The sequence below is a fragment of the Oikopleura dioica genome, chromosome 1 (assembly GCF_907165135.1).
Source record: "Oikopleura dioica chromosome 1, OKI2018_I68_1.0, whole genome shotgun sequence".
NCBI classification, from domain to species: Eukaryota; Metazoa; Chordata; class Appendicularia; order Copelata; family Oikopleuridae; genus Oikopleura; species Oikopleura dioica.
In genome coordinates this window covers 7,807,666-7,829,261 of record NC_137291.1, presented here as the reverse complement: position 1 = coordinate 7,829,261, position 21,596 = coordinate 7,807,666, and the positions used below count along the sequence as shown (strand labels likewise).

Below are 21,596 nucleotides of genomic sequence, written 5' to 3'. Positions count from 1 at the left end.
TGAAGCATTTATGCATCATGGCAGAAAGTTATGCAGCATAATTTATGCAATTATCGGGCTCCAGATGGGACAGGATGGGTGTAAAATAGGGGTTATTATATGAGTTTCAAACTTTCAAGTTAAAAGAATGGTTGAAACTAATGCTGAGTTTATTTGTATAATAACTGTGTTTATTCGTGTGTTATCTGTAGGAGTTGAACATGCAAAAAGCTAGCAGGATATGAGAAGGTTCTGTCTCGTGGTGGGAGTGAAGAAAAGGGTGAGAAGGAAGCGAGCAGCTTGTGCTTACGCAAGTCCAAAACCTTCGCTACTTTCTGTAATAGCTAGAAATGGATTGTTACTGTCTGAAGTAGGAAAGATTAGCTACCTTTTAGCATTTGGGTACGGAGTTTTTCATAAGTCTCGTACACTGGCAGGTCAAGTTGATTGAAACATGTGTGCGCACATGGAAGTCGTGAAGTGGACCGCTCGTCTCGATGGATTTGGAACTTTTGAGTTCCGTTCATACCTTTTCAAATATTGTAAAAAATGAATATAAAAGAAGCGATGATTACCTTCAAGATTGGCAAATCCACGCAGCGGAACCTTGGATGTTCCAGTAACAAATTGAAGGAACTTGGCTCGTTCCTCCTGGTTGAAACTCTTCAATGCGCGCCAGAACCACTAAAGCAGAGTTTAGGGACTCAACTAATTGAATAATTCATACCTGAATTTGAAGCGAGTTCGCGTTGTACTTTTGGTACTCCGTGTTGGCCTTCAAATCGTCAATGTCGATTGTAGGAAGGCCAGAAATCAGCAGTTCCAATTCGTGCTCGTCGAAGATCGATATCAATCTGCGGGGGATGATATCGTAAAATCCTTCCAAGAACGCTCGCAGCTATAAAATAACCGAGTTAACGATTACCAGGATGCTCTTTTCTAACCTGATTCTTCACCGAACCAACCATCTTCTCCTGGCAAATAAGATGTACGTATTCAAGTTTGTTCTCATCCGTTACAGGAACGTTCCTGCCGTTTTCCTTCAAGTCAATCGTTTCCGTCTTTCCAAATCGTTCGAAATCCATTGAAAAGGTTATCTATGAATTTGTTAAAAAGAAATATCAGTCGAAAGAATCACCTCATAGCCAAGATCAGCAACAGGATTGTTGATAAGGAACAGCAACGAGCGGTAAAGTTCCAAATCTTCAGCTTCCATATCCTTGTATGTGACTGTAACGCCCAACATGTGCTTGTAGAATGCTCTGGTGAAGTAGCATTCGAGCAGCTTGTTATCGAGAATCGCCTTTGCAACCACGTGACCAACAAAGTTGAAATAACTAGGAATGAAGTCAAGGGAGAGTACTTTTCGAATTCACTTACAGCTTGTCAGTTGGGTTAACATCAGAATAAGGGTTGATTCTGTAAGTTACACGGTCGTTAGCCGCTTGAGCGAATAGAGCGTAGTTCGGGTTGAACATCTGCCTTGAAATCACCAGGAACCTAAATAAATTTAAAAGAAGTTAAATTATTTCAATTGTACCATTCTCTCAACAAGCCACCAGCATCCTGCCCTTCTTCATTGTTGAACACAATGTAGAGCTTGCCCTTCCAATCTTCCGGCTTCTTTCTGTGAAGCTCTCTGAATGAGTCATCGAAGATTGTCTCTCGATTGACGTGGATCGCAGTGTCGCCTCGGGGAGTATTCTCCTTGATCTTGTCAAGTTCTTTTCGGAAGTAGCGACGCTTGATGTCGAAGTCCAACAGTCGAATATGCTTCGTGAGAACAGAAAATGGTCCATCGACCAGCTGAGTACTCGATTGTCGAAGAATTTGATTGAGAACCGCCTGAAGATTGAGTAAAATCTTAGCTCATTATTTTTTCATACCTTGTGTTTCTCAGCAAATTGCAAGAACTTGACAGTATTTTGAGGCAAGTTCTTGTACTTATTCTGCTCCGAAGTCGACTCATCCTCTTTCTCTTCCCCTGGAGATTCAGGAAGAGGCGCGATCTTTTCAATATGCGCGAGCATTTCTTGCTTCGTCTCTTTCTTCTCAGATTCAGTTTCCGTTGAAGTCGCATGGACCATGAAGAATGCCTCGACTGCTGGCTGGAGAACCATGAATGTGTGGCTGTCCTTGTTGACATCAAGTTCACCTAAATTTTAAGAAACTAATGTTTTATGTTTGATGTTACCGAGTGAGTCAGAAAGAATTTGCCACAATTCTGATAAGTTGAGCAAGTCCGCCAAATACTCGTTCAAGCATGCAGCTTCTTTCTTGAGTTTTTCACTTTCTTCCTTCGCCTGCTTCAATTTCGCATTCTTCGCACTCTCCTCCGCATCGTTCGTAGAAGGCCTTTGAGTTCCGCTAGCCGAACCACTTCGAGGTTCATTATCGCGCAAAGTCACACTGCCGCTACCGCTTCGCATGAAACGTGGGAGTAAAACGCCAACATCTTGTATTCCTCCTCGCCCTGAAAGTTGACGTTCCATAACATCAATGATCGTTTCGGCAGTGTCGGGGCGATTCCGCGAGATGGCCGCTACAAAATCAAGAGAATTACACTCCATCTCTCATGCGCCGGGAAAATCACCCACAATCAAGCTCGATACGAATATTGAATAGTCAATATTAAAAATCGAGATAAATGTTAATAAATGAGATATAATATTGAATTCAAATTATACCTGGACTAACCTCTAAGCATATTCGGAGTATACATACCGTGAATCACATCATTCAGGGTCTCATCAAAGTGGAAACGGGAACTTTGCATGCCGCGGTGAAGCCAAGAATATGCATCGCGCCCTCTTGACCGACTTCCTCGCTGGCCGTTTTCTCGCCAGTTGAGACTTCCTCGCATAGATCCGCTAGATTTATTGCCAAAGTCTGATCGTCGAAGCTCTTCGATGATCTTGAGCAAACGCAAGAATGAAGCTAGGACGGGAGATATTGATATATTTTTGAGTTACAAATTTACCTTGAATTGAGTTTTTAGAGGTAAGCTTCTGCATTGCTGGAACTATGAGTTCGTTTTTGTTGCTTGCTTCGCGCTCTTCCTTTGTTTTGGCTTTCAGCTCCGTCAGAAGCTGTCGGAGTTGTCCCTCGAGCTTCTTCCCGAACACTGAAGCACCGGCGATAAGCTCGTCCAGAACTTGAATTCTAAAGCTGATGTGGCATCGCGACAATTCCAGCAAAATTTGGGTGCATTCATGAGTTCCTTCCTCTGAAGAAACACGACCAAGAATACTCACCAAATTTGAAATTTCATTCTGGAAGATTTTTTCTTGGCCACCATTGATGACTGGAAGGTCGATGGCAACGATTGAGATGAGCGTGAGAGTTTTATCAAGAAGAGACTTGCTTTCGTTGATAACAGGGTGATTGAGCATACGTAGAAGAGAGGCAAAGACGGATTTGTTCAGCTGCTCGAGGGATTTTACGGCTTGAACGTCGTTATCGGATGTGTGTAGCTGGCACTGAGGGTCTGCTTTCTTTCCGAAATTGCTCTACAAAAGTTGGTTACGAACAAGAATAAAGATAGGATGACTTACAGATGAACTGTCTTTCTCGAGCTTGAACAATAAATCCCAGAAAGGAGGCACCGTTGACTGAGTGTGGCATGGTGAAGCATTGAAGAACTTGGTATTCCACTTGGCTAGGTAAGTGAGCGATTCGATAACCGATCTGCAAATGTACGAGGCAGCTTGAGGGTGGATCTCGAGCTGATCATTCTTGATTTGGAAGACACTATGGCGGGCGCCGAGGGAGGCTTCGAGCTTGAGGCTCAGCCAATTGGGCACAATGTAAGACTTATCTTGGGCGTTTGAAGAGGTGTTGGTCGTTCTGTGAATAATATCTAGCAGAGAAGTGATGAGCCAGTTACAGGTCGACCCGTGCATGGCGAAATTCTTGAGAATCATGTGCAGCTTTCGCTGCTGGATTCCGTTGTCGTTGACAAAAAGTACTGCGAGGATGCAGGATAGACTTTCGGCGTCGATCATGTACTTTGGTGACAGATGAGGAATGGTCTTTTTCTCGCTTGATCTTGTGTCAGAATCAGTACCACGGCGCGATTCATATCGACCGAGGTAATTCGCTCTGCCAGTGAAATTAGAAGGACGGATAGTTCTGCGACGGTAACTTTCCAACGCATTGATGCCTCGAAGTGTTCGCTGTTGAAGAGTACGAGCTTCAGTTTGAAGATCTTCAGGCAGCGCGGCGACGTTTTCTTCGGCCATATCCGTCAAAATGGTTCGACGGAGATCCTGAGGTAGTGTTCGAATCCACTCTTCGATATTACCATCGCCACCTGTGGCCCCAGAGGAGCTCTGCGCTGTCGCTTGTGCTCCAACACGAGCGGCTCTTTCGCTCAGATCAGAGTTGACGCGCTCATGAGCAGCTTGTACTTCGTGACGAATATTTGCAGGTAAAGCATTCAAGAACTCTTCGTTGATAGGATCAAGAGTAGTCGACTCCACTGCAGTCGATGTTTCTCGGCGGACATTATCTAGAACGCTTGCGTAAACTTCACGTCGAACTTCTTCGGGCAATTCGTTGAGGATAGCGGGATCCATTTCCTGCCAGGGGTTGATTGATCGTGTCTCCGGAGCTGAAACAGCAGTTGTTGGTGCAATATCGACTGGTTGGGACGTAGCATCAGTTTCAGCGGGAGCAGTGTTACTTTGAGAAGTTGCCCCCTGAGAAGCAGCTGCTTCTTGGGAGGCAGCCTGGATAGCTTCAGTGAATTCTTGAGGAATATCACCAGCACTTGTGTCCAGATTAGCGAGGTCACCAGTAGAGTTGAGAATCTCAGCGAATGATGCATTTGGATTTGGCCCGGTTGCACTGGGTTGCTGCTCCGCTGTTGGATTTTCTGGCTCGGTCTTCGGCTCATCTTGCTTTTCTGCATTTTCCGACTCTTCTTTTGCTCTCTTTTCGGCTTCTTCTGCTTCTTCAGCAGCCTTCTTTTTCAATTCTTCTTGTTTTTCTTCTCCGCCTCCTCTTTCTTTTTCTTTTCAGCTTTCTGTCGCTCTTCTTCGCGTATCTTACGAGCTTTCTCGGCTTCCTCAAGATCTTTCTTACAGCGCTCTTCAAGAACTGGCATAATGTCGTTTCTTACAATCAGTACAACATTGTGAATACTTTCCCCGTCGAGAACTGTCGCCTCTTCGGCCCATCGATAAAACGCGGATGGGAATGTTACTTCCGTTTCTCCGAGTCTCTCATCGGAATGTCGCGACGATCTGGAGATTGCCATATGATCAGGTAGTAAATCATTTATGTTCATTTGAGCACTAGAAAATGGTAGCGAGTTGTTAGCACTTCTGGATAGATCACGACTAAAGAAGGTTCCTGGGCTGTTGTAAATATTCTGCGGTCGAAGTCGATGACGATGGAAGTAATATGGGTAGACCTGATTTCCTAAACTTTCCCAGTTTCGACCTGAATAAGACAAGACGTAGTCGCGCGCACTTGACGTGGAATTGCGTTGAGTTGCGCTTGAATTGCTTCCAGTTCCGACTCGGCTTAGAAGAGGATGAGTTGGGTTGAGTGGCTGAAGAAGATTTCGAGATGAATTGTCCGGCGGTGGGGGCTGGTTACTCGTTGAGCTTGCGCCTCGGGTGCGGATTGCTCTGTGGCGGAATCGACCACCGAAGGGGATATGATCTCGCCCGCGACCCCAGGAGTTAACGAAAGTATCGCTAAAATTCTCCATAGTAGGCCGGTCCATGAAACGCTCAAGTCCTCGACGAGGCATAAGATCCATTGGAACAATACCGGGGATCATGTCTCTGTGATTAAAAGGATCAAGAATTTCGTAGGTTTCGCCTTCATAGTGACCTGATTCGCCGGGAATAGGAAACTCGATGGACTCTTCGTCGTCGTCATCGTCTTCTTCTTCATCGTCACTGCGATTCATGTCCTCTTCCATGTCCTCAGTTGGTGGATCCATGCCGACGCCTTCGGGAAGGAGGTAATCATTCTCGGTGTAGTTGCGACCGTCACCCCGATCTTCATCATCATCATCGTCGTCTTCATCTTCATCGTCATCAACGTCTTCACCCCCGTCTTCATCCTCATCCTCCTCTTCACCATGATCGTGATCATCGTGCATATTAGCATCGGCTTGATAGAGGTCCTGGAGCTCAGGTAGATCCTCAGGCTCAGTTTCATTTTCAGCTTCGACCGATTCTTCTTGACTTTGCTCATCTTCGTATTCCATATTTGACCCTTGATCGTTGTCATCTCGGCGATCAGGATTTGAAGGAGGTGGCATTGCATCAATAAGCATTTGCCGATTTCTTCTCGACTCATGGATTCGCTCTTCGTTAGCAATAATGTTCATAAGAGCTTCATTGGCTTGTTGTCGCATTTCGCGCTCAGCCGCGATCAATTCCGGGAAGTCTTCAAGAACATGAGATGATGATGGTGCTCCAAGAGGACTGTTGTCTGCTGGGCTAAGATCATTCGCATTAGCAGAAGTAGTTGCAACTCCATTTTTAGACTTCTTTGAGCTTGAATCACTCTTGATATTGATGGCGATTCCTGTGACTTTAGAAAGCGTTTCGAGTGCCCTGAAGATGATGTTTATCGTGACAGAAAGATGAGGACTGGAAAGATCTAAGGTATGTATAGTCCTGGCAAGATCTTGTGCAACCCCACGCTTCACCATAGTTATAGAGAGCGAGTTAATATCTTTGTCGGGGATACTTCTGATACCACGCAAAGAGTCATCCTTTTGAGGAGGGCTGTTTCGCTTGATAGCAACGAGGACCAACTCTACAATCGCGCGAAGATGATGGTGCTTTTGCGACGATTCGGGCTGCTTTACAATTCTAGCAAGGCCATTCTTCAATTCTGCGATAAAAGTGTTCTTGACTTTCGCATGGTCACAGGCTGCGAAGCAAGCGAGAAGATTCAGACAAAGATTATCTGGGGTCGTTTCTCCTTTGTGAAGTAAAAGCTTGTCAATGATGAACTCCATTAGATTTGAATCGACGCAAGCAATTTTCAGTTTGCAGAGAGCACTAGCACAAGCTGGATATGAGCTGATGACTTCAGCAAGAATTCGCAAAAGCAAACTTTGGGATAGCAGCGGCTGTGGTTTTGGCTGTTGTTGTGGCTCATCTTCCATTTCCTTGTCCTTCTCTTCCGAAAAAGTGCCTAGTTTGTTTATGAGAAATTGGAGAATGTTCGTGAGCTCCGGCGCTGGATTTTTCTTAATGTTTTCTTTCTCGTTGTCTTTGCTATTCAAGAATGCGTCTCGAGCAGTATCTGCACTGACGTTTGAAATGTCTTTTCCGCCATGATAATTTCGAATATTGATCTTCAGTTGCTTTTGGACAACTTCGATAAAGAGGTCCGGATTTCTACAAGCAACCGGACTCAGCTGACGAAGCATCAAATTTATTTCTCGGTGAGAACTTCGTGAAGAAGTTGCGCGATCATGCACGCCAAGACTTGCTTGGGCACTGCTGGTTGTAGCGAAAAGAGCGACTGTCTTTCGGAAGCAAGCTTTCAGGATCGCTGGCGACTCCAGCAAGTGCCGAATTAGCAGAGAAGCGATAGAGTAGAATCCTGAGAAGCCTTGATTTTGATTCAGTTTGAACATCATTTCAAGGCCTCCTCGTTCGGCAAAGAAAAGAGCCAAAGAGTGCTTCTTTGTCACTCGGAGAATAATTCGAAGACTTGAATGGATAGTGTCTGAATCGGTATTTTGTCTTGTACAGAGTGCCACACAGCAATCAATAAGATGCTGCGCCTGATCGTCAGTCAGTTTCACACTATCTTGAGCAAGAGCTTCAAGGGTGGCTTTTGGTGATGCATCCATCGCTTTATCATCCTTTTTTGCACCGCTGTAGAAGCGCATGATTGGTTTCTTACTTGGAGTCTCATCGCTTTGTTGAATCATTCGACTAAAGCAAATGAAATACTTTCGCCTTCCAATAAGTCTGCAGGAAGTATCGCCTTTTTCGTACGCCTTCGTGATCTTGTTATTTTCATCGTCAGTGTACGCCTTCCATCGTTTCTCCCGTTCTTCGTAGTACTTCCATACGATTTTTTGATTGGAGTAGATCAGGTCCAGTTGTTTACGGCGCTCATCAGCAAGAGAGATCTTTTGATAAAGATCGGCAAGAAGAAGACTAGAGGAGACCCATTTTGGAACTTCCTCCTGGCACACTCCATCGATAAGGCCTTTTGCCATCGTTAAAAGCTCGACAATCGTGTCCATAAGCTTGTTATCATCGATTGCTTTAGCACAGTTCATCTTTGCTTCATCAAACAATAAAGTAAGAAGCAACAGGCCTGTTGAAAGATCTTGCGAGGCTTTTCGCAACTGGCCTGGATCGAAACCACTGTCCCTGAGCGATGTCAGCAGACCCTTCGAAAAATTTGGATCAGATCAGGGCTGGCAAATTAGGGTCCCGCCAGCCGCACTAATTTGAGTTAGAACCCTATTGTTAGAACCCTAACTCTCATTTTATAACTTTTTAGTGCGATTAGTACGAGTTGGAAAAAGCCGCACTAAAATCGTCCTAAAAGAGGCGCGCGCTTATTGGTGCGCCAATCATGGCGGGTCATTCGTTTTTCTCATCCAATCAGCTCCATTCTTTTTTCAATCTTCCACCAATTTGTCCTCCGCGCCTGGTGGTAAGCGCGCGCCGATTGGATGATGAAAAAGAGCCTCATAATTAGTACGGTTAGGGCGGCGATTCAGTCCTAATAGACGAAAAAATATCAAGGAAAAAAATAGGACGGGTAGGACGGGGATGCCGCACTAATTCGCACTAATTTTGAGTTAGAACCCTAACAATTTTTCGGTAGTGCGGCTGTTAGGACCCTAATTTGCCAGCCCTGGATCAGATGATTTTTCAACCGTCTTTTGAACGCAGTTTTGCTTTTCCAGCACATCCTTGGCCGTGAGGTTGATCTTTGAAACTATGTCTGTGATTGCTTGCTGAGTCCACGACTTGTCGCTTCGACGCATGGTGGCGATCAAGAGATCAGAAACAGAATAAACCGCTTTTGGATCATCTTCGAGCATTTGGAAGCAGCCGCTTGTCATATTTTCCGAGAAAGCTCGCACTTCGGCAGGCTCGATGTAGGGCGAGTCTTTTCTTTCCAAAGATTGCATGTAGTCTCCACAAGCCAAGAGTGCAGCAAATCGTGCGACGTTTTCACTATTTAGTTTTTTCAACTTATCAAACGAAGTAAGCTCTCGAGGAGGAGAAGGCTCAACTAAATTGACTGGCGGTTCTTCTTCCGAGGAAGCATATTCCAAGGCAGGCAAGTCTGGATCACGCGTGGGCTCGCCAAGACTCAGTCGAATCGCCATCGCTAGCTCGTCATCTTCATCTGCGGGTGCAGACAAACAGAATTCAATCGCTTCTGTAAGATTATTTCTCGTTTGAGCAAGTGCTCGACGAGCAAGATCATCACTGTATCCCATGCTTACGAGTGTTTCCACATTATTAGCCAACAGCGTTGCATGATCATTGTCTCGATTTGCCGAATTTTCCAGATCGGTCCGAATTCGTTCTAAGTTGCTTCGCAGGGTGTCCAATCTGTTCGTAGCTTCTCGAACTGTACTTGCTCGGCTTTGCGACTGTCTTTCTTGACTAAGAAGTGACAAAGCGTCGACCATCGCGTTCGATGCTGGCCTTCTTGATCCTCCTTCTCCCAAATCACGATTTTCTGATGAGCCGTCCTGGTTTCTGTACAGACGATCGATGAACTCTTTCGGTTCCAACCACTTGAATTCTTCGAAAATTGCATCAAGTTGTTCACCAGCTACAAGTTGCTGAATGATCTTGCTGAATCTCGGATTAAATCCGTTATGTTTCTTGCAGTCAGCTTCTGTTTCGTTCAAAAAGTATGCATGAATCGACTTGTTACGATTGCTTGCATTGATTTCGCTAGACTCTCGCTCAACTGTAAGAGCTTCATCGATGAAGTCTTCCGACTTGATGATGTGTCGCAAGACTGTGAGAATATTTTCCAAAAGTCGGGATGACTCTTTCTTCGTTCCAAAGTTTGTCAAGCACTTTTTGCCCCAGAGCAACTTGATCGCGCGGAAAGCGATCGTGTGAGCATGAGCTAGGAAGCTGGCTCGTTTGAACGGAACATGATATGGCGCGTAGTTCTCAGGCATATCGACATACGTTCGATCAGTTGGTTTCTGATCGTATTTTCGAGTGTCCACAAGCTTTTCAATGAGAGTAAGCCACTCGGAAAGATGTTCACCGACCCCTCTTGGGAGAGTTTCTTTTTCAAGAAGGCTTTCAAGACTTTCGCCAGCTGCATCTTCGATCGAGGAATACAGTGCGCTTTCCATCTTTCGCAAGCCATCGACACAATCCAAATGCTGGAGCATCAGCATGTAAGGAACTTTGCATTCATCAAGGAGCAACGCGCTGAGAAGCTGCGTAGCGGATCGACCAAAGAAAAGACGGAATTTTGTTGATGAAACTTGAATCGGCGGCTTCCAAACAAGTGTATCAGTGATATGTTTTATCAGTTCGCTGGCAATCATTCGCGCAGAAGTGGACGGTGGAATTTTGTTTGGATTTCGGCGGTTACTCCGAGCTGGCGCTGTGGCAAACTTGACCAGGAGCTGGAACAGGGTTGAGAGCTTGACGCCGAGATTCTGGGCAGCTTCGTATGGGACGTCTTTGATCATCTTTCGAATCTTCATCGTCTTATCTTTCTTCATTAGCTGCTCTATTCTTTGAGCGTCTTGTGGATCAGGAGATCGTCGTTTGAGTGGTCGATTTTGCTCGGAAGGAGAGCCGATATTCAACGATCCAACTTCGTCTTGAAGCACAGATGTTGGTGAAGCTCCGCTCAAAGGATTTGAGTCCACAGGTGTTGTCGCATTCGATGACGCAGATGATGCACTCGCTGATGGCAGCGGACTGACCTCTTCTGACCAGTCAATTGTACAGATTCGGTCGAGATCAGCTTTTCCAAGGCCTTCGATTTCCATCTTGTCCTCCATTATTTCAATCATGCAAGAACTTTCCCAAATCAGATTTCGATAGAGCTTCGCGAAGCCATCAAGAACTTTTAAGCTTGTCTCACTGCTCCACACTTTGACACAGATAACACGTGCTTCGTTTTGAACATTGCTCGTCATATTTTGAAGGAGATTTACGAAGCCGAAGATCTTGCTCGTTAGCTGAAAAATTGGCATTTCAATTGAAGATCTGACCGGATCCAATGTGCTATCAGTATATTCACGCAACATCAATGAAGGTGACTCAATCGTTGCCTTGGAGGACTCCTGTTGCCAGTATTGGTCATATTTGTCAAGCCACTCTTTTACGACATCTATCGTTGCTTTCAGCACAGACTTGTCCTTTGAGAGGACGAACACCACTCGTAGAACAGAAGCGACTTGCTGAGCCGCTGCCGAAGTTGGGAAATCTAGCGGAAGTGATTTTAGTGAAACAAGTTTCAGCAAGACTGGAACACCGCCGGCTGCGATAAATTCTTTGCAGTGATCAGGAGTGTTATTGTTCGAAAGCATCGAGTCGAGGAACTTGCAAACGTTGACGATGTATTCCATCAATGGGACTTTCTCAGGTTCTTTTATTTTCTTCTGTTCCTCAATCATGTCGACGAGTTTACGTCGCTTCTTTGGATTTTCAACATTTCCGTCATCTACGAACTCTCCGTCCATCGTTGCGCGTTCCTCGTCAGATTGAGTTTCCTGGTCAATTGTTACTGGTTCAGCTGTAACAGTAGCATCGACTTTCGAAGTGCTGGACAGAGTTTTTACGACGATGGTATCAGGGTTGTTTCCAATATCAACAAGATGGTGCAAAAGGTCGATAGCCGCTGCGATCGCAGGCTTTCGAAGAGAGTTCTGATGACGCATCAGTTCATCAACAGATGAGCCAAGAGTTCCAGCAGTATCCGTTGCTGACTCAGAACTACGGCGTTTTTTCATCGCCTGGAGATAGTCGATGTTGATCAGAACTCTGAACATCTTCTCGAATGGGTTGTAGCTCTGGAACTCGTTGAGGCCAGCTTCATTCATGCACATAGCTGTAAAAATGGCGGGAAGAAACTGAAGGACTTCTTTGGTCGCTGGAGGACCTTTGATCAAAAGAGCTTGAAGGATAACATCAGTAATGCCGGTTTCTTGCATGTTGGAAAGCAAAGATGGCTCGTGAAACACGTAGAATTGTACAACCTCGAGTGCGACAAGGAACAAGCTCGCGCCGTAGTAGTCGCAGTTGGAGATGATGTGTTTGAGGGATTTTGGCAGTGAGCTCTCCATAATGTGCCTGATGGATTCGGCCATCGTTTGGTCTTGAATCGTCTTCTTCAAAAAGTTGAGGATCGATTTGAACAAGGCTGATCGCTGGGGCATGCATTGCACTCCTTTCTTGGTAAACTCTTGGAGATTTTCGTCGATCTCCATTGTCCCATCAGCTGATTTCTTTCTTGGCTCGAGTTCTCTTGGAGCTTCCACCCTGCAGCTGGCCACTTCGCGCTCAAGTCGATCGATGAAGATTTGAACGCCTTTTAATCCAGAGAAGCTGGTCATCTCGACGTTTGTGACCAAGTCGACGATTCGAACAGCTCGTGTGACGAACATTATCTGGTCTTGCTGATCGCCTATCTTCTGGATGACAGTGAGGAGGCTCTCGACCATGCCAGAGTTGACAAGGGCTTCGGCGCCACTCTCATAGCTGGACAAGTGGTAGAGGAAGGAAAATAAGGCAGTGGAGAGGCTATGAGGAAATCGAGCGGGCGCACCTTGTTCAGCCGCGTCTTCGCTTGTCATCGATGCGATGCACTCACGAATGAGTTTTGGCAAAAGGCCGTGGTACTCGCCACTTCCAGTGGCATCGATGATCGTGACGAGGCGCGGATGGTGGTCGAGATGGACGATGGATGTGATCGTTCGTAAAGCGGCGGCTTTGATCTCGATGAGCTTTTCATCAGCTTCAAGCATGAGCAAGTCGACGATTTCTTCGACAAAGCCGGGATAGAGAACGGGACTCATCGACGCTTCGGAAGTGCTCATGAAAACAAGAACAGAAATTGCATGGAGTCGGACTTGAACGCACTTGAGCCGGTCAGCGCTGTTTCCGAATGAATGGGCTAAGTAAAAAAGATCGAAATAGAGAAAAATGAAGAGTGAAATTACCAAGTCGAAGTTGAGTGTAAAGCTTCATGTGAAGATTTTTGGGCAAGCGGTTGTACATGTCAAGAAGCTCTTCCATAATTTTTCCAAGAGGGTCGGTAAAGACCGACATATCCTGTATATAGATTGACTCGATTTTGGATTCGATTTGGTGTTGATCGTTTTTGCTGTCATCTTCGACGCGGAAGTCGAAGTGAAGCGTTGTGGCGGACTTTTGGCGGTTGTCACTTTCCGTGCAACATTCTGCCAGGCCGTAGCCGTTTTCTAGAGTAAGAATAAGTCGTGAGCTTGGAGTTGATAAAAGGTACCTTTCCCACCCCAGGAGTCTGCTAAATAGGTGAGCTGGGCAATGAGTCGTTTACGCGTATCCTGATTTAGGCGAGTTAAATAGGTAGATCGCTTGGTGAAAGTGTAGAGAAGGTTGAGAACAGAATGGGTGACGTCCAGGTCTGCGACGCACATGAGCGAGATTACATGATCGATGCTAAAAATAGCATTTCGCTATTGGGTAATGTCATTATTTGTACCTATTGTAGATGTGACGGGAGCAAGAGTACTCAATGAGCAAGGCGGTAAAGTTCAAGATCCCGAGAACAAGATCGCGAAGCTTCGAATCCTTGTCCACTTTGTAGTACCATTGGTGCCCTTCAACAGTCGAACAAGCCTCGCCGAGGATCTCATCGAACTTGTCGAGCACAGAAACCCAGTGGTAAAGCTCGCACTTGCCAACTGTCCATGTGTTGATTTTCGTCAAGGTATCGAGTAGTTCATCGTGGTTGAGCCCGACGAGCTTCTCGATAAGCTCGGCGCAATCGGCGGGAGGTTCTGTGTGACTCTTTTTCAGCTTCATTCGGGATTTACATTTTTTGCTAGAGCCTTTCTTTTTTAATCCTAAAAATGTAGCCTTCTCGAGTAGGTATGAGGCTGGAAATTACATAAAATTTCCACTGAAGTGTAAAACAAATAAACGAAGAATCTCTGTAAATCCGTCCCTTAGCGCTGTCGATCTTCATGTTGTGAATAATTCATTAGTCCATAAACTCACCAAAAGTTTTTGTTATCGCAAGTCTAGAAATGATAAAAAATTGCGTAAAAAAATTAAAATGATTTTTCTCGAATGTAAAGAAACAGCGAAAATTCAAGTCACAGAAACTCAGAGAAAACTGCAAGATAGACATAGTTGAAAAAAAAAGATGATGTTGAAAGTTGAAATTTGAGTCAGGATGTTGATGTCGGTGAAGAAACTCTCAGAAGATAATTCAGAATGTTGAAAACATGATCTTAAAATTTCTCTTATTTTTTCTGAATCGGGCGAATAACGGGGCGTTACCTGATTGGGAGAAGAAAAATCTTTTGAAAAACGAGCGGTTGGAAAAGTCAACCAAGTGCTCGACGACGCGCACTGGCCAGGGCAAAAGCTGCTCGGAATTCGAGTTTTCCGAAACGTGAATCAGAAGGGACTCGTTTTCACCATCTTCCAACCCTTTTTTGATCGAGTCCCAAAGCGCGCTAAGTTTTATAATTATTAATTATGTCCTTGATGTCTGTAAGCTTTTTACCTTTGAATTTTTTGTCTGATGTTTTCCTCGATCAAATACTGTTGGCAAAAGAGATCAACAGAGATAGGATCTTTTGGTTTTGTTTTGGAAACTCCAAGGACGAACGAAACAATCTCCGAATCGAAAGTAGGCAATTGGATAAGATCGGTAGATTCGGTGAATTGCGCTGAATCGGCGTGATGTAACATCGCCTTTTTTGGAATATTCTTATTGGTTAACCAATTGAGTAAACTCAATTTGATGCGGAAAAATCATTGGTCAGAAGTGATTTTATCAGATGAAATCATTATTCTTGACTCCGAAGAATTCCGTTCCTGAAACATTGGTGAAATCTCTTCCAACCTTCGCCGCGAGACAGTCACGCTGCAGTCTGCGAGTTTCACCGTCACGGTCCGCTTATCATCGTAATCTTTACCAATCATAAGCGATTCCGAATTATGGGATTCCGAATTATCTGCAATCCGGGGGATCTTTTTTAGTGCTTCGGTGCAAAACGCAAGGATTGATCGAAAACTGTGCTCATCAATATTATCCTAAAGATTTTCTTAACCAGGCTGCTTTTCCCTTTTACACTCACTTTTAAAATATCGAAAGAAGCCGGCAAATGAAGCCAGTTAGACTCGTCACTGAGCAAAAATGGAATCGTTCGCGCCACCGCCAGTTGTTGATCATCCTCTCCGGCTTCTAGCCAAGCGTCTATTGTGAAAATATGTTCTCTTGAAGCAACAACAAATTCTTCTATCCATTTCGCAGTGATGTTGCAAAGAAGATCGTCCTTTTTGTCTTCCGGGAGATCAAGAGTGTATCGGTCTTCGATTGTCTTTGCCAAGACGGTCATGAAATTTGCGATCAGAAGATTGCTAAATTTTCCCTTTGAGATGATGCTTTCCATGATCTTCTGAATTATCCAATTCAGCTGGCCGCCTTTGCTGATGTACGAAAATATCGCAATGATGACTTCTGGCTTTGATAATTGCTCGATTGTTTCGTTTGGTTTGACCATCATGAATCTGTTGAGAATTGTAATCGCGGCTTCTTCCTGAGTCAGTTTATTCGAGACTTTTTCTTGCACAGGGGGAGTTTGGGTTGGCTCATGATTAGGTGTTGGAGGTGGAGTAGGTAAAATTGACAAGGGGCTTGCAGATCTGCTTCGGTCGGGCGAAGCTTCAATTGCTGATAAGCGATCGCGAGAAGCGGGCAATCCAGGAGTTCCGAGACTTTCGTCAGAGCTACTGCTCCAAGTTCTATGACTGCGTTTTCTTCTTTTGAATGCTCTTCTGACAGGCGAGCTGGGAGGGCTAAGACCTGATTCAAAAGACTCATCAGACGAAGAGCTACTTTGAAGTCTTTTCATCTTCTGGACGGAATTCTGCGGCGCGGTTAGAGGAGCAACGAGGTCTACTTTGTTGAAAGCGGTGGGCAAATCGGAGCTAGCAGCAATTTGATGGTCGTAGTCGGTCGGTGCATCTGGGCTTTCGGCGATGTCGATCAGTGTTTCAGGAAGCTGAAAATTCATTGATTTCTTTGAAATTGGTTCTAGCATCACTTGGTTTCATAAATTTGCGTGAAATTGGATAATGCTTGCTCACGCCATAAAGAGGGAGACAAGATTACATTTGGAATTTTTTACATAAATAGAAGATCATAATTTACGAGACAATTCGAAAATTTTCGAAGAATGACATGAAAATGAATATAACGATTCTTCACTGACGAAAAATTAAAATGAAACTCAAGCCTTTAGGAAGGAGCAGTTATTAACCGACATCGTTATGCAGCACAAGAATATTTGAAATAAATGTATTTTTGCTTATTATTGTGCAACTGTTAAAGTCGATTGTAATCAAATTTTATTTGAAATTATATTTTTTATTTTATTATTTCATATATATTTGGAAAAGTAAACTGAGATAATGGCTTCAGAACTTACGAGAGTAGCAATCGACGAAGCAAAATCCAACGATATCATTTCCGTTATCCCTTCATCGTCATAATAAAAGTTCGTGAGCGAAGTCAGAACAATCGCTTTTGCCATCAGAATCCACTCATCTCCTTCCGCCAGCGGTTTTGTTTCCGAAGTAATTGGCTTTTCAAGAATTTTCGAAAAGTTTCTCAGGCAGCCAATTTCTCGCACTTTCTTTCGATTTATTGCTTCTCTAATGCAGCAGCAAATTGAGCGGAGGAAGGGGATCCCGAAACGAGTGTACCCGCCTCCCGTTTTCTCTAAGTTAGCTTTGAAGAGCTGCAGACCGCCGTAGGAGCAAATCTTCGGTCGTAGCGCTCCGACTCTCTGGGTCAGCCGTAAAACTGCACTGAGTGCATCCTGGCGCGTCGAAATTGTCCTGAATTTGATTTCAATGACTTTTATTCTGATCCCATCGTCTCTTGTTTTGTTTCCCTTCACTCAAGAGACTGATGTCTCGCACTGTTTTCTGATAAATTGATAAACGCACGCAATTGAACTTGATAACTCGTGATTTGAGTCAGTTTTTATTGCATTATTGTTATTATCAAAAATCGTAATTGTCAATAAATGAAGTTCGTTAAATGAAAAATATTAATAGAAAACGCTCAAGCAAAGTGAAAATCTTGTAAAATCGATAAATGAAAGATAAAAAATTACCAATCTGAGTGGCTAAAATAAAAAAAATTACGATGATGCCCATGTTTTAACTTTACCTAGAGGTGATCGCTCTGAGAAGAACCTTGATTGGCTTTCCATCGTAATGGAGAAGGGATGACGTCAAATGCGGATTGATAGCTTTTGACAGATTAGAAACTGCTCTGACGGCGGACCTGGCGATTTTGCGATCCATGAGTAGCGCCTTCGCCGGGATTTCCGCACATGTTGTTGCTGCGAGTTTTCGCTGGACTGCGTCTGATGGAATGATTCTCAGTGCTCGGCAGGCGACCTCGTACAGGTCGGGATTCTCTTCGGAAAGAGTCGCTGCGCCGATGCTCTTGAACGCGCCGTTTTCGACCAAAATATCGCGATTGGCGGCGCTTCCTTGGGCAACATTCGTCAGCGCTCGAATCAATCGCCCTTTCATTTCAATTTGAACTTCTTGTGTGCCGTCGAAGTCTTCATCTGCAGTTGTTTCGTCGAGGAGACGGATGAGTCCTTGAATTTGTTCGCGGTTGATTTGGCGTTTGGCATCTTCGTCGCTCAGTAAATTGGCAAAGACGGAAAGGGATAGGTTGAGTAGCTCTGGGGGAGGCGGCTGCATGATGTACGAAGCCAGATGGGTGAGAGCATTGTCCGCTAAAGAATGATTGTGGTAGATTTTTTGATTGAATTTTCATACCTATGAAAGCCTTTATATTCGCAGTTTTCCTGGACCTTTCTCTCGCCTCAAGAAGCACCTGCTTCGCGACATCATGAGTATAATGAACAAGTTGACTTATTGAAACCATCCCATTTTCTGAAAAAAAGTGTTCACAGCCTGCCACTTTACTGACTCTCATTTACCGAAGGCAATTCAAATTGATCGGTCGATTATAATGATTCATAACAGAAGATCTCTCATTTCTTTCAGCATTTTGTACAGACGTTTTTAATTTATTTGCTTTTCAATATTTCTAGTCTTTTTTTCATTTTTTTTACTTAGAGTTCAGTTTTTTCAGAGGGCATTTTTTCAGAACTGTCAGAATCTGTGTTTGATGCAGAGCTAGAATTGAGTCTTTTGAGAATCGCACGAGCATCTTCGAGCGTGAAATCTTCTTTCTCTTTTCTCGTCGTGTACCAAATAGGCAAGGCGCAACGTTTGCCTCCGGTGAGCTTTTTGACACCGTGAAGACAGTCTGTCCCGGCGCAGAAGCCAACAAGACGGCCGCACTTCGGCTTGACCCCTGCGAGTGCGTATTTGCCGCTTGGATCCGCGAAGAAGATCTCGCCTCCTTCAATGTCTTCGTTCAAATAGAGCACGGCCGAGTATTCTCGCCAGACGTATGCTGGCGGCCGACGGGGGCAAGTTCCGTCGGGGAGGTAGAGACAGTTGTCGGGGTGGACTGGGTGCGAAAGAATGATGTTCCCATCTTCGTCGGTCGTTTTTTCATCCTTCGGATCTCGACAAACCAGATGAATGAAATCTAGATGAAGAAAGTCAACTCCAAAACTGAATCAGGACTAGGCTTACCGATATAAAGATCAGTCTCCAGCTTGAAATACTCTTTGACGATCTTTGCTAACTTAGAATTGATGTCGTGATAGAGCTGAACCGCTGCTGTCTCTACCGCTCCAATATCTGCCAATCTAGCTGCAGTGAGAAGGCTGATTCCAGCAAACTCTTCTCCTTTTGAGTGAGGTTTCTTGTCCCCTTCGTAGCCGTCTCCAACAATACCGTAAGAAGCGAGTTTATACAAGGACTCGCACTGCTCATCTGATAAAAGACCGTCCATGACAAATCTCGTCGGTCCCGCAAGATCTAAAAGAACAATTGAAAATGCAAAAAATAGAAGAACAAATACGTGTCGAGTTTTGCTTCAAAACAGCTCCATCAGCGACTGGTCCTTCTGCATTCACAGCTGGCCCATCGTCAAAAACGCTATATTTCGGCGAATCTCGCACGACATATCCGAATTTCTCATCACCAGCAGAGTAATACGGCAGTTTTCCGTGAACGGTATCGACCTGTTTCACTTTGTCAGGTTCCGCAAGGGGGTCGAAAAGAAGATCATCGATTTTCTCCGCCACCGATTCGTAACCTCTAAGAAGAGGTATTATCAGCGCATTTTAATATCAAAGTAACTTACATTTCAGCACCAGTAGGGAAGGGAGTATCATAAGATGGTCCAAAAGTCGGCGGATCTTTGACCTCGTTCTCAGGATCCCAGGGAGTTTGCGAGTTCTCGTCAATATCTCCGATATCTTCATTCATAAGCCGCTCATCTTCCGCTTCGAAAAACATTTCGTCGGGAAAGGGCGTGAGCAAGGCATAGTCGTATTTGAACCCATATGTCGGGCCAAAGTGATGTTCAAGGTATTCGAGCATTTTTACTTCTCGCATGAGTTTTTTGTGAAACTTGACGGCTTTTTCTTCTGGCTGTGCAGCTTCGTAAACTTCCTGATCGAAGAACTGTATATTTATCTGCATAGGCTCATTGTCAGGATGAAATGTCAGATATGTCTTTGCCATCGAAGCCGCCTTTGGATCATCCCCGATTTCGTGATAAGCAAACATCAAATAATGGTAATGAATCGGCAGAAGATCGCTGTTCGACCGACGATGGTACCGGCCGCATGGCAGTTCCATTTGTTTGACGCACTTGAGCCGGCATTCGAGTAGCTGTGCAACCATTTTTGTCTGGAAAAGATGATAATTTGGCAGCTCGTCTGGATAATCGTCGCCGAAATCAAACGGAGCATCGCAGAGCGCTCTGCATTCGTCCATACTGTCCCAGTACCAATGAAGGCTTTGCTCGAATTCGGAAATCGCTTGAGGATAATCTTCGAGCTGATAAACTGACTGGGCGATTTCGTAGTGCTTTAGATGCTCTGGATTTTCTATATCGACAAACATGGAGTCGTCAACTTCTTCCATTTCTTGGTAAAAAGCCAGGGTATCCTGCATCTCTAAAAAGATGATATGAAAGAAGAAAGAGGGGTGAAAATCACCTGGATCGGAAGGATCAGCGTTGAAGAAAGTAAAGGCAGTTTCCAACGCTTTTCTGATGTTTCCACTTTTGAAATAGGCGACATTGAGATACTGGTACGGCAGGCGAGCTTGAAATTCTTCATCCACCGAAGGTAAAATCCTCCAATCGACGTATTTCTTCCCAATCGCCTCAGACATACATTTGTAAAGACAGAGCCCGCGAGCGATGACGTATTGACTAAAGCCGGATCCGATGGAAAGGGACTTTAGGGAATCGCCGGTGATGTTTCCACAGCTATCGATTGAGCAATGCACCTTTGCTTCTAAATAACGGTTTCTCTCTTCTATTGCTCGTTCGAATTCGGTTATTGCCTCGGTCCAGTTTTCCTGTAAATAACTTTTTATAACAATACGAGGGTAGAAGCCTTACATTCTCATACGCATGAATTCCCTGGGCATAATGGGTATCGTAGGGCGAGTAATCTCCGGCAGAAGTCGCGGAAATTATCGTTACCAGACATTTCGATCCTCTCATTTTTGTTCAAATCTCGATTTCATAAAACAAAAAGGGGGTTGAAAAGGGACAAAAGCACCGGGCTCGCGTGGGTTTTCTTCACACTTGACTGTTGTTATTTGGTTCGGTAGTACTCATCAGCTGTGGGGAGAGAGCCTTTTTGAGCTTTGCCGCGCGCTCTTGGAGGTTTTAACGAGCGCAACAATCGCCTCCAGCAGCTCAAGTTCACGATCATCGCTCTTGATTCTTGATCTCATTGGAATTGAAAAACGAATTCAGAAGCGATCAATAGTTTGGTAAGAGTCACACTCTTCATCTCTGCAGATTTCATCAGGCGACTGATTCTCTGACTGTACAAACATGTTTGCATTCTAAATAAATTACAATCAAATAGGCAAGGAAAAGTCAAAGAGGCACACGATGATCCGAGGTTACAAGGTCATACTACTCCATCTATTATTTAAAAACTTAAAATAGAAACAAGAGGTTTTGCCCCCGGCCCGTCCGATTCCTTAGGCTACTGACTCAACTCTGAGCAGAGCTTAGAACTAAGCTAATGATGTAATTTTTCAGTGAGTTTGACTCACGACTCGGTCGGTCCCGGCTAAGCGACATTGGTTTCACTATATATGGCCAGATTCGCCGATGCACCGAGAAAACGGGAAGGATAAATGAAACGATAATTTTTAAAGGCTGCCGATGATGATAGAGAGCAGTCTGGGCCCCTGAAGAGACGACAGAAACGACCTTTGAGGAGAGAGCATAATTCGGAAAAATATGATATAGAA

At 44.5% G+C, this 21,596-nt stretch overlaps 3 protein-coding genes across 3 annotated transcripts; all 3 read right to left on the bottom strand.

Moving 5' to 3' along the window:
- Positions 1-50: 50 nt before the first annotated feature.
- Positions 51-13,991, bottom strand: LOC145711905 (E3 ubiquitin-protein ligase HUWE1-like). The gene is given in 18 exon segments (XM_081789595.1): positions 51-323; positions 368-508; positions 555-663; positions 707-877; positions 924-1,076; positions 1,118-1,316; positions 1,360-1,479; positions 1,520-1,824; positions 1,866-2,134; positions 2,174-2,521; positions 2,677-2,916; positions 2,960-3,488; positions 3,534-4,976; positions 4,979-8,386; positions 8,834-13,098; positions 13,145-13,405; positions 13,450-13,625; positions 13,669-13,991. Coding segments are annotated over 18 exon segments (12,498 nt in total). The 3' UTR covers positions 51-285.
- A 243-nt stretch (positions 13,992-14,234) lies between these two features.
- Positions 14,235-18,301, bottom strand: LOC145696869 (uncharacterized). Its single transcript, XM_081773977.1, has 9 exons — positions 18,170-18,301; positions 18,006-18,122; positions 17,380-17,962; positions 16,631-17,042; positions 15,278-16,204; positions 15,017-15,233; positions 14,701-14,893; positions 14,472-14,650; positions 14,235-14,421 (listed from the first exon to the last, which is right to left on the bottom strand). Exons 2-9 carry the CDS (start codon positions 18,112-18,114, stop codon positions 14,360-14,362), a joined length of 2,682 nt encoding a protein of 893 aa, XP_081630103.1. The 5' UTR covers positions 18,115-18,122; positions 18,170-18,301; the 3' UTR covers positions 14,235-14,359.
- LOC145696880 (prolyl 3-hydroxylase 2-like) lies at positions 18,295-21,175 on the bottom strand. The gene is made up of 6 exons (XM_081773989.1): positions 20,725-21,175; positions 20,315-20,681; positions 19,453-20,272; positions 19,168-19,406; positions 18,837-19,124; positions 18,295-18,789 (listed from the first exon to the last, which is right to left on the bottom strand). The coding sequence occupies exons 1-6, from the start codon at positions 20,827-20,829 to the stop codon at positions 18,305-18,307; spliced, it is 2,304 nt and encodes a 767-aa protein (XP_081630115.1). The 5' UTR covers positions 20,830-21,175; the 3' UTR covers positions 18,295-18,304.
- Positions 21,176-21,596: the final 421 nt, after the last annotated feature.